General features: G+C 43.1%; 1 protein-coding gene across 4 annotated transcripts in view; it reads left to right on the plus strand.

Annotated features, from left to right (window-relative positions):
* IQSEC1 (IQ motif and Sec7 domain ArfGEF 1) overlaps positions 1 to 15,466 on the plus strand; it is a 337,453-nt gene that overhangs the window by 65,081 nt on the left and 256,906 nt on the right. For all 4 annotated transcript variants that reach the window (XM_030501810.2, XM_030501803.1, XM_030501811.1 and 1 more), the window contains exon 2: positions 5,025 to 5,054. In XM_030501810.2, the coding sequence (XP_030357670.1) occupies positions 5,025 to 5,054 (30 nt within the window). The remainder of the gene's footprint in view (positions 1 to 5,024; positions 5,055 to 15,466) is intronic.

Genomic DNA, 15,466 nt, shown 5'->3' on the forward strand with positions numbered 1-15,466 from the left:
TGGCTTGCAAGAAGATATATTTCAGATGCAGTGTGATTATTTAGCATGGAAGTGTGGCGTGCTGCTATAAACCTTGGCTTTCACCCAGTTCTTTTTACCTTAATGGCAGTGGTCTCCCTTCATAGGTGAGGAGACATGACTTGGCTTCCTACCACGTGGGTGGGTATGTGGCTGTGAAACTGCATTAAAAGTCCTGGCCACTGGTGGGGTGTTACAGTAAGATTTCAGCTCTGCTTTTGGCTCTTTTCTAAGCAAAATTTTGCATCTTGAACATGACTCTTAGACAAAGTTTTCAACCTGGTGTTTCTACTTTCTATAGAACCTGGTTTTATAGAACATGGCCTGAACACTACTCATTGCCCAAATAAAGTATCTGTTAAGCTTGAAATGGTTGCAGGGGTAGTTGTGTACCTCAGTCTGTGTAATACCCCCTGATGGTTATGAACAGTATTTTATTTGGAAAATTACTTCTTCTATGAGTCAGACACAAAGCTGGTCCCAAAGCTGCTTTTGGAAGCAGCTTTACATTGTGCTGTTTGCTTCTGAGTATACCTTGATGTGGAAACAACAAAGCAGATGACTTTGAGCCTGTTTAGTATTACTTTAACGGGGGGGAATAACAGGATTGAATGCTTCCTGCTGGAGTGAGCCAGAGACCTGATAAAATCTTTTGAGTCTTGAAGAGCCATTGCCTGAGCTGTGCCTCTGAAGCTGTGTCTTCTGGGAATGAAGACCCTGCTGTCGCCTGAGTGAAGAGGAGCCTTGCTGGTGGGCAGTGGGAAGCTCTCACACTCCCAATTTGAGTGGCTTTTCTGTCTCGTGCAGTTCTCAAAGATTTCATCCTAATTGTGATACTCCTGTAAATAGTTTTCAATTTGTATGAGCTGACAACCTCCCACTAAGAGTGTTTTGTTGAAAAATTGCCAACCAACTCAGCAGCTGGAAGCCAAGATTCTTTGTTTGTCATTTTCCTGCTTGGTGTATTTATAGGAGAGTGGTGGCTGTCTCCTGGGTATTCAAAGCAAGAGATAATAAGTCATTTTGGCAATATGAATGGAGATGTTTTCTGCATTTCCCAGTTTTGACAGATGTGGACTGTCAGATGGAGGGTGATGGCAGTACTTCATTTGAACTGAAAAATCATTCAGGATCTGAATAACCACTTTGGTTTGTGGTCTCCTGTAGGTCTTAAGTACTGGGGGGGTTTGATTTTGTTTGGGTTTTGGTTCAAGGATTGTTATGATGGTGCCTGCTTCTCCTGGCCTCTGCTTGCAATGGGGTTACAGAAAATACTGCTAATAGCAAAGTCATTTCTGCTTCTATTGACTCCACCAATCTTAAGGATGGGTTTCACCGTATTTCCTGCTGAGAATGAAGTTCCTGGGGTCAGGAAGAAGACAAACTGGTGCTTTAATCGTCCGTGTTGGTTAATACTTAGCTCTCCTCAAAATGAAATACTGGAAACCAGCTGGAAATGAGAGGAGGTATCTTGGAGAAAGTTGCATGACTCTCTCACATCACTGATGTAACTTGGATATATAAATGGAGTATATTCTGCTTAAAGTGCTGTAGCACAGAAGATGTTATGTATATTGTAGCCTTTTCTTCCTTTAAGGTCTACCTTAAAAGAAATAATGCAATATATTACCAGAAATTTTTTCACCTTTTTCCTTGTTTCAGCAGTGACAGTATCAGTTCTGTTGTCTGAGTCAAAAGGAAAAAACCAATCCAGAGCCCAGCACGTGCTTACAGCATAAGCAGAAGCATTAAATATTGATCCAAAATCCTGGCTTTTAAAGGACACTTAAAGAAAATCTAATGCTTTATTTCAAACTACAAGTAGTGTGTTTTCTCAGCAGAGTGTTCTTTCAGCCCTGCAAACCAATTATTCATTCCCTGAATAAAAATGAACATCTCTCAATAACTCTTTGGAATTTAGTGAAGTAAATCTTTTTCACTTACAAATAAATCTTATTTGTAAGATTAGTAAGATTTACTCATGAGTAAATCTAATTTGAGAAGAGGCATATTTAGCAGTTGTGAAATCGAGCAGCTGCTTTTACCTTGGGGATCCTAAAAATGAGGAAGGGATGGTGGTCTCTCTTCCCTCCATGTCAGCTGTGTTGGACAGGGATCAGCTTGGGAACGCTGTTGGTTCCAGCCTTGGTGCAGTGGCATAGCTCAGCAATGGACACCTTTGCCTTGTTGCTTTTCCTTGCCTTAGTTAAAATACTACTTCAGTTTTGGCAAGAGGAGCAGCTAGTTGGTGGAAAGGTGGTCTAGGAAGGCTGTTTGCTGCTTCCTGTGACCTCCAAATGCTTTGGGCACTCAAAGGCATTTTCTGGGTTCAGATCGTTTTGTTATTCCAGTCAAGGAAAGGCAGAAAATTGAGACTATCCAGTTATATTTGAAAACTTGAAAGTAAAAGCAATTACCTATAATATCATTTTCAGTTGTAAGGTGTGTGTTCTGCAAGATGCAATTTGCTGAAAATTGAGTTTGGGAAGTTAAACACATATTAATTTTTCCATGACTCCTGGGGATGCCTAGGTGGGCTCCTTTCTCTCCCTTTCCTTGTGTTCACAGCCCTTGCAGGAGCAAGACAATCGTGTACAAAAAGCTGATTTGAAGTTGCCTTTTGTCCATCAGAATATGTAGATGTATCTAGAAACCTAACAAAGTGACCAGACAGGCTTTAAAAAGTGGGAAGGGAAGCACAGGAGACTGATGAATTAGCACTGGGTCAGCTTAGAATTTGTGCAGCTGCAGCCTGACGCTTGAATTTAGCCCTTTCCTCACCGCTGTTGTGCTTGGGCCCGCATGTGTGTGTGAGGGTCTATGTCAGACCACGGCTGTTATCTGGGCAGGGTGCTGGGGTGGAAATGCAGAGCACTTCTGAAGTCTTAAGCACGTTTATATGTTAAAATGTTTTGAATAGAATGCAGTGATACAGCTGGAAGTAGCAGTTTGCCTTTGGATCCTGTCTTCGTTAACAAGAACTGACAGAGTGTTAGCTCTTAAATATTTAAGAGCTCTTCTGGATGTGGATTTATGGGATCGGTTTTCCATTCCATGTTGCTTTGGAAAAATCTTTTCAATATGCAGTTAAGTAAATCTTATGGTAACAGATAATGATGCCAGTAACACCCAAAGTCTGAGCTCTCAAAAAGGTTGAGGATGCCCTTTGTACAGGTGGGTACTATCGGGTACACCAAATGCTACAGTAAGTTTTTATAGTGGTGAGATGTCCTGTTAAATGATCGTTCTTCCCTAAGAGAAGGGCAGTGATGATTCTTCATCACCTCAGGTAAAAGGACAAAGGTAACACTTTCAAGAGTGTTTTCTGGCACACAGTTAAGCTCTACAGCAAAGCTGTGAGTTCCAAGCCTGCGGAGTGTTCCAGCTCGAGAGGCTGTGCAGAGCATCTACGTACCACTGCTGCCGTCTTCCTAGGCAGAAGTTGATTCACTTTGCTCTGGACAACAGAATTTTCCACTCTGCTGATGTCTGTTCAGGTTTAAAGCAGTCTGTGATGTTAGCTGTGAGGAGCATCAGCTGATATTCCCTCCTGTGGGTATATCGGGCCACCTTTCTCACCTACATTGCCGAATTCCAGCTCTCCTCCCGCTGCCCGAGTATCTCGTGAGCCAAGATGCCAGATTCACTTTTCTTTCTTTCCTCTCAGCTTGTGCATTTAAAATCATCTGGACTTCTTTGAGGTTGAAGAAAATAATGAGAGAGCATGTCATGAAGGGGGGGAGGAAAAAAACATAAATTCTTGGTACCTATTTCTACAATGGAATCCGAAAATTTGATTTTAGTACTGTTTGCTTTCTGGTGTTAGACTTAGGGAACTTTTACTAGGCATAACTGTTTCTACTGCCTTTAGTATAATATATAAGTTATCATTGGAGATGGAAGTCATGCTAATAAGAAACTGGTTCTACCTTTTTCTTACCTTTTTCTCAAACTAGGGAAGATTCTTTATTTCCTAAAGAAATACTCTTGTCTTTGATTTTGAGGAGGCAACTTTGGTGCTAGCTTATTGTCACTTAAGTGCTAGAGTTCACAAGTTCATATTGATCACTTTTTTATTTGGATCACTTGAAAGATTATGATATGGAAAGGATGTTTTGAGGCTTTGTTTTGCCCTTGAATCTCCTGCTTTGCTTTGTATGTTTGATTCCTGGTTTGTAGCACTGAGGTTGGATTGTTTTGGGGTGAGGAAAATGCAGCTGTATGTTTTGTTCTGGGTTTTGTGCTTGTTCCTGCGATGTTGGCAGTATTCTGTTTCTGTTCCTCTTCAGAGGAGGAAACATTCTCAGTACAAGTGACACTACATGCAATTTACTTACCTAAAAACCACTGGGGGCAGGGGGAAGAGGTTTTGTTCCAGTTTTGATTGGTAAAATTATCTCGCCTTGAGAATAATATGCCCTTTAAGAGCTGCTGTAACTTTGTGCATCTTATCCCTCTTTTTTGCACATTTATGGAATAAGACATATATGGGGTTGAAAATATTTTAAATTTCCTTTATTTGCAAACCACGGCCCTTTCTGAGTAGTGCCTAATGAGGCTGGGGGTGGGATTCCGGAATGTATTTGCCTATGACTTTTTCAGATAGAGTGAAAAAAAGCTTAAAAATAAAAGGAGAAGGTACAAACTTTCCTGCTTCTGGAATCACGTCGGAGGCTGGAGCTTTCCACTTGCACCAATGGAACACAAATCTCTGTTACTGCATGTTTACAGCAGGTCTTTCCTGAGGGTGCAGAGGGTGTCAGCATGTATTTTAATATTGCAGTTATTGACTTCAACTGTTAACTGGTTTTTAACTTCTGACAGATATATTCTGAACCGAAGCAGACTGATTCCTTATTTAAAAGTCTTTAATAGGGAAACTACAACAAGAAAAACTAACTGAAAAGCGAAGGGAGAGGATGCCATGGAGCCTACTACTTTTAGACTATGTGGCTTATAAATGCTGGAAGTAATTATGTCCTAAGTCTTTGTGTATTACTTTACAGGTCTGAAGGAGACAGTTCAAGAAGCCTCAGGTATGTGTACATTGTATTCTTCCTGTCTTGATGTCTCTGTTCAAAGAAAATACTGTATTTAAAAAGCATAATTTTATTTAAAAGCATTAAATCAAAACAGATTTTTGAAGTGTGTTTTTTATTGATTGTACTTAGCATGCCATTTGTATTTTCATTAAAAGAATCTTCTGCCTTGGATAAGTTCAGTAATAGATAACATTTCCTGAATGCTTCTATCTCCAATATGGATTAATACTCGATGTATTGGTTTTGATAATTGCAAAAGATGTATTATGGCTAGTTTTCAATCAAAATGCTTACTCAGTAGTCATTTGTATTGGCAAAGCTGGGAGCCAGCTGCCTGCCAGTTTTTGGGGCAGTATCTGTGTTTGGGAAGAAGTCCATGTGCTTGTTCAGGATTTCTTAGTCTCTTCTTCTTCACTTGACAGCAAGAACCTTCATTGGCTCGGTATTACAGTGCTCGTGACATCCTTGGAAGATTCAGATAATTTAGAGAATTTACTGTCATTATCAGATACTTTTATCATTTAGTATTTTATACTTGTTACCTCAAAGGTATCTTTTTAAACCTGCCTCTGGGAAAAAGTGACTGTGTGAGCAAAACCAGTGCTCTAAACAGGCCTGAAACGCTACAATTGCATACTTGAGTCTGGATGTGTTCCATATTCATTAGACCATTAGGATTAAGCAGATGCCTTGATTCTTAAGGAGTGTGACTGTTAATCAATGATAGCAAGGTCCAAAACATTGGCTGTGGGTTCACCATAATACCCTGCAGCTTGTTCTGGGGATTGTTAGAACTCTGCATCTAAAGACATTGCATTTTATTGCTTTAAAGTAAGAAACAAACAACCCACCACCAATGAAGCCAGAACCTTCACTTGCGGAGTTGAAAATGCAGTTCATACCCACAGGTATGCAGACTGCTCACAAAGCAGATGAATTGCAGAAAAATATGTCTGTAGGAAGTAATCCAAGATCTTCTGAAATGCTTTTTCTTCCAAAAGAAATGAAAGTTAGTGTGGTACTGACCTGTGTTTGAGGAGAGGTTGGGAGCATGTTTTAATAGCAGCTGAACTGGACAACATCACAAGCTGCTGTAGTGCTGATTGTGATGAGCTGCCTGTGCTTTATTCCTTGGGTCTTAACTCCCAGCAGGGTTGCCAATATGCTGGCAAGCTGTGGAAGGACTAATGCTGATGGACTATTGCAAAGCAAAAATAAGCCCACTGGCATGTGAATTGAGAGAACTGTAATTGCAGTTACATTTCAACCTCTGATAGTCATTCTTGTTTGGACCTGCTGAATCTCCAGCAGTATTTGGTTGCCCAGATGGGGGTGGTGGTATGTGTGCAGCATCACTGCTGCTGATGTGCTCTGGTAAAAGTTAAGTTCATCTGTCAGGTACTCTGATTTGAGATATTCAAGTAGTGTGTGGGCACAGCTAGAAGCTAGGTACTTCAGATCTGGTTTGGGTTCTACCTGAAAACTAAATGTTACTAGAACTCTAGCCCTTGTTTCTAGCATACATCTTCGTGATCTAGGATTATTTCATTGCAGGGGTGTGTGTGGTGTTTGACTTATAGGCTCAGGGACTGGCTGCAGCACTGGTGGAATAGTGTCAGTATGTCCTGCCAGATCAATTCCACCCCTCAGAGGAAGGGTCTGCTCATACCTGATGAGTATAGAAACCACTAGTGCTGCCCGGGGCATGTTTCTTCTGCATACAGGCTGCAGGGTTGAGATGGTGAAAATCGGCACCATGTGTTCTCTATCTTCAGGCAATCAGCATGAGTCTGGGAGCGCTGATATCATCTTCTGGTTTGAGGCAGTTCACTGAATTAATTGTGTTATTCAGCATGAACTCAAGTTACTCCAAGACAGGTCAGGCTTATGTGATAGCCTCAGTTAGGCTAAGAAGTGACTGCAGTGGCAGGCAACTCGAGCAGAAGGCAGAGCTGTGCTTCTGAAATGTTCTTTCAGCCCACCTTTTCCATCCTCCCTCTTAAACTGTGTTTCCTCAGAGCAGAGGTGAAATGTCACTGAGGGTGTGCTTTTGTGTTTCTGCCTGCTTAAAATCCTGGTCAGCTTTTGTCTTGCCTTGGGCAAAAGCTCACTTAGCTCTGTGTCTAGGCATCTTCTTCACATCGTGGTTAATTTGCTTCATCCTGTTTTCCTTTATTTCTGGCAAATGAAATGTAATCATATCAACTGAAATGATAAGGTCAGTCCAGGGGGTAGTGCTTAAACTCTGAGAAGAAGAAATCATCAAACCTGCTCACAGAAATACCAACAAAATACCAACAAATCACTGTGCTGACTGTTATACCAGAGTTTTCTGCCAAATTGTTGAGTTAATGAAATAAAGTGTACAAGGAGCTGCAAGCAGGTGAGAAGCCAGGAGTAAAATGTACTGCCTCAGCATTAACTGGACAGATACTACATTGAGTAAAATTAGTTAAGGGCTCAGGTCTCTGGTTAATAAGCAAAAGCATTGGTTAGGATTGTAGTGACTCTCACTGGCATTAACACTTAATATAAAAGGATCACTCTAAATTCCAAGATGCAACCCTTTATGTTTTTCACCTTTCTGCAAGAAGATTGTTTTGAGATCAAATGGATGACCGTTGGTATGTCACTAGAAACCTGTATCCTGAGAGTTTGCTGGCTTGTTATGTATAAGCAAGATCTTTCTCTCACCTCCAGTGCTACGTGGGTACCAAATGAACCGGTGCAGTAACTTGTGTCTTTGTTTCTAGAAGATGCAGAGAGAAACAGCTTGGTCTGGTGAATTCAGAGCTGATATCCTGCACCGACATGGGCACTGACTTGTACAGTAGAATCCCAGACTGGTTTGGGTTAGAAGGGACCTTAAAGCTTACTCAGTTCCAACCCCCTGCCACGGGCAGGGACACCTTCCACTAGAGCAGGTTGCTCCAAGCCCCTGTGTCCAACCTGGCCTTGAACACTGCCAGGGATGCAGTAGATCTGCTCTGAACTGAAACGATCCTTCTCTTTTCCCTCCTTATGTCCTGTCACACCTGCACCACTCTCATCCTCATTAAACTTCTAAATTCTTCCAGGAGGATCTTTTTAGAAGTTTCCTCTGAGCAGTAAATAGAAGAATGAAGATTCAAAAGGGCAGGCAAATACATGCATCCTGTGGGGTTGTTCCTTGTTTTGTCGCTGTCTTTCCCTCCTCACCCCAAGCTGTGATGTGCAGTGGAGTTTGGCAGCCTATCGGAGTCTGATGCCAGACGTGCCTGTATGCCTGGGATTGGGAATGCTTGGCTTCAGTTCAGTCTCTTGCAATTGAGTGAGTCAGACTTGTGACCAAGAGGCTTGTATTGGAATAGCTGGCTTTCTTTGGACTGGACTGCAATATCCAATACAAGTCCTACAATGCCCTAGAATTTTATACCATTGCTCAGTTGCAAAAGTTATTGCTGTGGTGGATTCATTTCCAAGCTTTATAACCTGTCATAACAATGAAAATGTATCTAAAAGATGTTTTGAAGTGCTGTGAAATGCAGTAAACAGTGAATCTGACTATGCAGAGACAAGGTTGATGCAAAAAAGTCTGTATTATTCTAGAGAATGCGCTCAGAAATTTAAAAATTGTCTTGACCCCCCCGCCCCCTTTGGCTTTCTCATTGTGTCAAAAACAATTTGTCCCGTGGTTTGTGCAAGCCCTTAAAATTCTTTCTGCTTATAATATTGTTGTGCTGTAATAAACTTGGATTGTTTCCTTCTGGAGAATGCCATGTAATTTCCAAGCCTAGGTATTTATTAAATCTCAAATTGATAAATGGCTTTGAACGTTCTGCATTCTCAGATGTAATGGACACATACACGGTGAGCTAAGGAGCTGTCAGTGTGATGGTCCTTTTCAATTAGCTCTCTTCATTTACATGTTCTCAGTAGAAAAGGTAATTTGTTTTACAAGGAATTTTAATATTTAGTGTATGACCTGACAGTTACAGATAAGAATGCGTATATATAGTATTAATCCATCATAGGATCTCAGACTGGTTTGTGTTGGAAGGGACCTTAAAGCTCATCCAGTTCTAGCCCCTGCCACGGGCAGGGACACCTTCCACTAGAGCAGGTTGCTCCAAGCCCCTGTGTCCAACCTGGCCTTGAACACTGCCAGGGATGGGGCAGCCACAGCTTCTCTGGGCACCCTGTGCCAGCGCCTCAGCACCCTCCCAGAGAAGAGCTTCTGCCTCAGAGCTCATCTCAATCTCTCCCCTGGAGGTTAAAGCCTTTTCCCCAGTTGTGTCAAGGTTTTAGTTCAAGGTTCAAGTTACTAGAAGATGTTCTTACCTTTACTATGGGCCTTGTGTGTTTAATGAACACAAGGCAGCAGTACAGAGGATTCAAGCAGTGTGTAAGGTGCAGCGGGACTCAGAAGATCATTAAACATCTCTCACTAGCAAACCTCTCAGACCTGCTCAGAAACAATAGCTTTGTTCTGGCTTCCCTTCTCCAGTTTTTATTCTTAGAAAAGATTGATAGAACGATGAACAGCTTAAAGACCCAAGATTTAATTAACCATTTCCCTAGGTATTCCTTTAATGCTTTTCTGTCAGTGAAATAGGAGAGATTAATTACATTAGAGTTGATTGTAGCTACTCAACACCCTGGCTCCATGATATGCCTGGTGTAATACTTGTGCTGCAGCTGGGGCTTTGGTCAGTGGACAGCAGCACAGAGCACCTCTTGGATCTTGTCCAGCAGCCATCCGGTGCAACTACCCCTTCAGTCAGCCCGCTGGAATTCACCTGTCCTCTTTAGGCTTCTCTTTCTTGCTAGTTGTGTGCTTTAAAAAAAGAGAAATTAAGTACAACATGGGATAAGCTATAGGTAACAATACTCATAAAACCAGTGTGTTCTCATTGCTCCTGCACTGACGGGTGCCAGGGCTATTGCCAAAACCCCATGGTATTCTGTGAATACCCACATAACTTAAGGAATATGCAGTGAAAGAGGGGGGAGCCTGAAGGTTAGTTAAAACAAAAGAGGAAGAAAAACGAGGGCAGTTGAAGTATTAGCTATGGAGAAAACAGCAGCTGAATAATTTAGCTGAACAAGAAGAAAAGTCTCAGTCTGTAATTCTTCTCAGTGTATGGATGAGGATGGAGGACATCCTCATCCTAAGTAGATGGAGGACACAGAAAGTTTCACGTCTGCTGAGGATGGTGCAGAAAAGCTGATTTCTTGTAAAGGTATATATTAGATTAAGTGGAAAAGTAATTGTCTCATTTACTTTAGAGCAGGAGAGAATTGCAGATTATCAGCCTCATTCTCTGCTATGTAGAGGGTGGGAGGGATGGCTGTTAAACAGACCTTGGCATACCTCAGGAGTTGAGCCAGAGAGAGTCTGGTAGACAGCAAAGTTTTGTGGGTTGATCTGGTTTGCCCAGTAAAATCTACTTTAATTGTGTGAATCAGCCTCCTCTCTGATAACCTGCAAAGTACAGGGTTTGGGGAGTTAAAGACAGATAGACTTGTAAAACTAAATTCCAAGTTTAAATGTATTTCTTTGCAATCTAAATGACTCCATGGGGGTCTTTTCTGGCTGGTTTTAATCATTCCATAAAGATTTTTCCACAGTGCTATAACCAGCTATAATCTAGTGCCAGCATTCCCGTTTGCATGCAACTAGAATGTCTGTTCTGCTTTTCTGACTGCTGGAGGAATACATGCTTATCTGTAAGCATTAATACCAGACTGGATTTATTTTTCAACCAGACTTTGTGATAGGGTTATACCTTGGAAATTCTTTTATGAAAAGATATTGGTAGGATTAGGGTTGGAACTAGATGAGGGGGTTGGAACCAGATGATCTTAAGGTCCTTTCAAACCCAAACCATTCTATGATTAGTATGGGTTACTAAATCAATAATTGGTAGAATCCAAAGTGTTCAGCATGTTTCTCTTAACTTTTTTCTGCTAAGCTCTAATGTTGCTTAGAATTTGTCTTAAAAGGCTCTTCAGGCTCATTAGTTGTTTAATTTTTGGCTACTTATAAATGTGGCAGTTAATAAAAGACCTTTCTCAGGTGACAACAGCATCAGTGTTTTCTGGGACCATGACCTGTTTGACCACTCGGAACTTATTTTGTGATTGGGAGAGGAGCTGGAAGGAAAAAACAAAAGATTAAAAAAAAAAAAAGGCTGATAAACCCAACATAGGTCAGTGTCAAAGACTGTGGTGGATGTTTGGTTGATACTAAAAGCAGGTAAACTCTGAGTTACGCAGACTAAACACCATTCACCACTTTGCTATTGGTGACACTTCTATTGAAGTGCATTGATAGCAAAATTTGGTGGAGTGCTATGTGATGTGTGGGATGTGAATGCCTTTACAATACGAAGTGAATATGAATTGTGTTAATGGTGAAAGGGTTCATAATGAAATGGGAATTTTTGCTCTCTTCCCTGTTGCTTCAGTAAGACTGGTCTCTAAGACATAGTAAGAAGGCAACTTCTGTGTCAAGCAGAATAGTTTTCTTAGACTATAGAATCACAGAATAGTTTGGGTTGGAAGGGACCTTCAAAGTTCGTCTAGTCCAACCCCCTGCAATAAGCAGGGACATCTTCATCTAGATCACGTTGCCCAGAACCACATCCAGCCTGGTCTGGAATGTCTCCAGGGACGGGGCATCCAGCACCTCATAGCCGCTGTAGCTTCAGCAGCATGTGCCGGCGGTTGATGGCAGCCTTTCCCTATCAACCCTCTGAGAAAAGTCAGGAGCGTCTTAGGCAAGGGAAATGGACAAATGGAGGTTTGGACAGTGTTTGCAAGGCACTTGCCAAGTTGGGAGACAAGAAGGTGATACTGCTTCATGCAGCCAGGTTAGCATTTGTTTTGCATTGCTATTTGTAATGCACTAATACATCTGAAATCACCCTATGGCTTGCACCCTCTACCCTGTTCTTCCTGCATTTCATCAGAGATCCTGAATGGTTACAGAAAGCAGAACATAAGCTGACAGGGAGTCATTATTTGAGCTCTGTAATATAGTTTTCATAAATGTTTCACTTGATGTTCTTTAAGTGGCATGAACTCACAGTAGCAAAGCTTTTTCCTCAAGTGTAATTGCATTCAGCCTAACAAAATAGCTTGGCAGTGGCAGTAGTGACATTTTAGGCACTTGTTTTTTGGGAAAGGGATTATGGAAACTGATTGTGAACTGGAACTGGACCTTCAAGATTTCCTGGTGACATGGAGTGCCTTAATTTATTTTTTTATGTATGCAATTTGAGGTGTTTTAAAACCTTCTGATTTTCCAGAAAGGTTGAGTGTATAACTTACCAATTGGTCTAAGTGTTGCAAATTACATCTCTGAGTTGCCAGGTAGATTACTCTCTGTGAACTAAGCTAACTGATTTTCCGCCCTTAATACTGTTTCCTTCAACTTGTTTGGCAAGGAGATACAATGGCACTGCACTGGTAGGGGAATTAAAGGGAAAAGGCCTGACTTTTATTTCTTTTGCAATAGTCGTGTAAACACAGGGAGGCTTCTGTTTGCAAGGTAATGAGCTTTCTGCATGAGGTAATACATTATACTAATATTGTGACTTCTGAATTACTGAGATTCTGATTTTTCTACAGAAAAGTAGAATCAAGTCTGGCTATGACTGGAGTGTTGGGATGGAAGGTTACAGGCTCTTTAGAAAAGACAGGCCCGGCAGATGGGGAGGGAGAGTTGCAATCTATGTCAGTGACAGGCTGGAGAGTATGGAACTCTGTCTGGGGACAGGAGATGAGTCAACAGAGAGCTTGTGGGTCAGGGTCAAAGGGAGAACAGCGATGGGGGACGTCACTGTGGGGATCTGTTACAGGCTGCCTGATCAAGAGGATGCTGTGGATGAAACGCTCTACAGACAGATAGGAGCAGCCTCACGCTCGCAGGCCCTTGTCCTCATGGGGGACTTCAACCATCCTGACATCTGTTGGAGGGATGGTACGGCCCGGCACAAGCAATCCAGGAGGTTCCTCGATTGTGTGGAAGACAACTTCCTCTTTCAAGCAATAGAGAAGCCGACAAGGAGAGGTGCCATGCTTGACCTTGTGCTCACCAACAGGAAGGGACTGGTTGGAAATGTGATGCTCCAGGGCAGCCTTGGCTGTAGAGATCATGAGATGGTCCAGTTCGAGATCCTCAGGACAGTAAGAAGAGCATGCAGCAAGCTCACTGCCCTGGACTTCAAGAGAGCAGGCTTTGGCCTCTTCAGGAACCTGCTTAGTAAGGTTCCATGGGATATAGTCCTAGAGGGCAGGGGAGCCCAAGACTGCTGGTCGATATTCAAGGATCACCTGCTACAAGCTCAGGAGTGTTGCGTCCTGACTAGAAGGAAGTGTGGCAGGAGGGCCAGGAGACCTCCATGAATGGATAAGGAGCTGTTGAGGAAACTTAGAGGGGAAAAAAATCTTATAGAAGGTGGAAGCGAGGACAGGCGGCCTGGTAAGAATACAGGTATATTGTCCGGGAAGCTAGGGACCAGGTTAGGAAAGCTAAGGCCCAGTTAGAATTAAATCTGGCAAAGGATGTGAAAGATAACAGGATTCTATAGGTACGTAGCAAATAAAAGACAGGCTAGGGACGTGGGCCCTCTCTGGAAGCTATCAGGAGAACTGGCTACCCTGGATTTGGAGAAGGCTGAGGTTCTTAATGACTTCTTTGCCTCAGTCTTCACTAGCAAATGCTCTGGCTACACCACCCAAGCCTTGGAAGGCAGGTCCAGGGACTATGAGAATGAAGACCTTAGGCCCACTGTAGGAGAGGATCAGGTTCGAGACCATCTTAAGAACCTGAACGTGCACAAGTCCATGGGACCTGATGAAATCCATCCGCGGGTCCTGAAGGAGCTGGCGAATGAAGTTGCTAAGCCACTGTCCATCATATTCGAAAAATCACAGCAGTCAGGTGAAGTTCCCGATGACTGGAAGAAGGGTGATATAACCCCCATTTTCAAGAAGGGGAAGGTGGAAGACCCGGTAAACTACAGACCAGTCAATCTCACCTCTGTGCCTGGCAACATCTTGGAGCAGATTCTCCTGGAAAACATGCTAAGGCACATGAAAAACAATGAGGTGGTTGGTGACAGCCAACATGGCTTCACTAAGGGGAAATCCTGCCTGACCAATTTGGTGGCCTTCTATGATGGAGCCACGGAACTGATGGATAGGGGCAGAGCAGTTGACGTCATCTACCTGGACTTGTGCAAAGCGTTCGACACCGCACTAAATCCTTGTCTCTAAATTGGAGAGACATCAATTTGATGGATGGACCACTCGGTGGATAAAGAACTGGCTCGATGACCACACACAAAGAGTTGTGGTCAACGGCTCAATGTCCAGTTGGAAACCTGTAACGAGTGGTGTCCCTCAGGGATCGGTGTTGGGACCGATCCTGTTCAACATCTTTGTTGGTGACATGGACAGTGGGATTGAGTGCGCCCTCAGCAAGTTTGCCGACGACACCAAGCTGTGTGGTTCGGTTGATACGCTGGAGGGAAGGGATGCCATCCAGAGGGACCTGGACATATTTGTGAGGTGGGCCAATGCCAACCTTATGAAGTTCAACCAAGCCAAGTTCCAGGTCCTACACCTGGGTCGGGGCAATCCCAGGCACTGCTACAGGTTGGGCAGAGAAGAGATTCAGAGCAGCCTGAGGAGAAGGACTTGGGCATGTTGGTTGATGAGAAGCTTAACATGAGCTGCCTTCAGTGTGTGCTTGAGCGCAGAAAGCCAACCGTATCCTGGGCTGCATCAAAAGAAACGTGACCAGCAGGTCGAAGGAGGTGATCCTGCCCCTCTACTCTGCTCTCGGGAGACCTCACTTGCAGTACTGTGTACAGTTCTGGTGTCGTCAACATAAAAAGCACATGGAGCTGTTGGAGCGAGTCCAGAGGAGGCCATGAGGATGATAAGAGGGCTGGAGCACCTCCCGTATGGAGACAGGCTGAGAGAGTTGCGGCCGTTCGGCCTGGAGAAGAGAAGGCTTCAAGGAGATCTCATAGTAGCCTTCCAGTATCTGAAGGGGGTCTACAAGGATGCTGGGGAGGGACTCTTCATTAGGGACTGTAGTGATAGGACAAAAGGTAATGGTTTCAAACTCAAACAGGGGAAGTTCAGGTTAGATATAAGGAAGAAGTTCTTTACAGTGAGAGTGGTGAGGCACTGGAATGGGTTGTCCAAGGAAGTTGTGAATGCTCCACCCCTGGCAGTGTTCAAGGCCAGGTTGTACAGAGCCTTGGGTGACATGGTTTAGTGCAAGGTGTTCCTGCCCATGGCAGGGGGGTTGGAACTAGATGATCTTAAGGTCCTTTCCAATCCTAACTATTCTATGACTCTATGATTCTAAAATGGGATGCCATCCAGGTGGACAAACCAGCACATGC

Source organism: Strigops habroptila, chromosome 11, assembly GCF_004027225.2.
Source record: "Strigops habroptila isolate Jane chromosome 11, bStrHab1.2.pri, whole genome shotgun sequence".
Taxonomy (NCBI): domain Eukaryota; kingdom Metazoa; phylum Chordata; class Aves; order Psittaciformes; family Psittacidae; genus Strigops; species Strigops habroptila.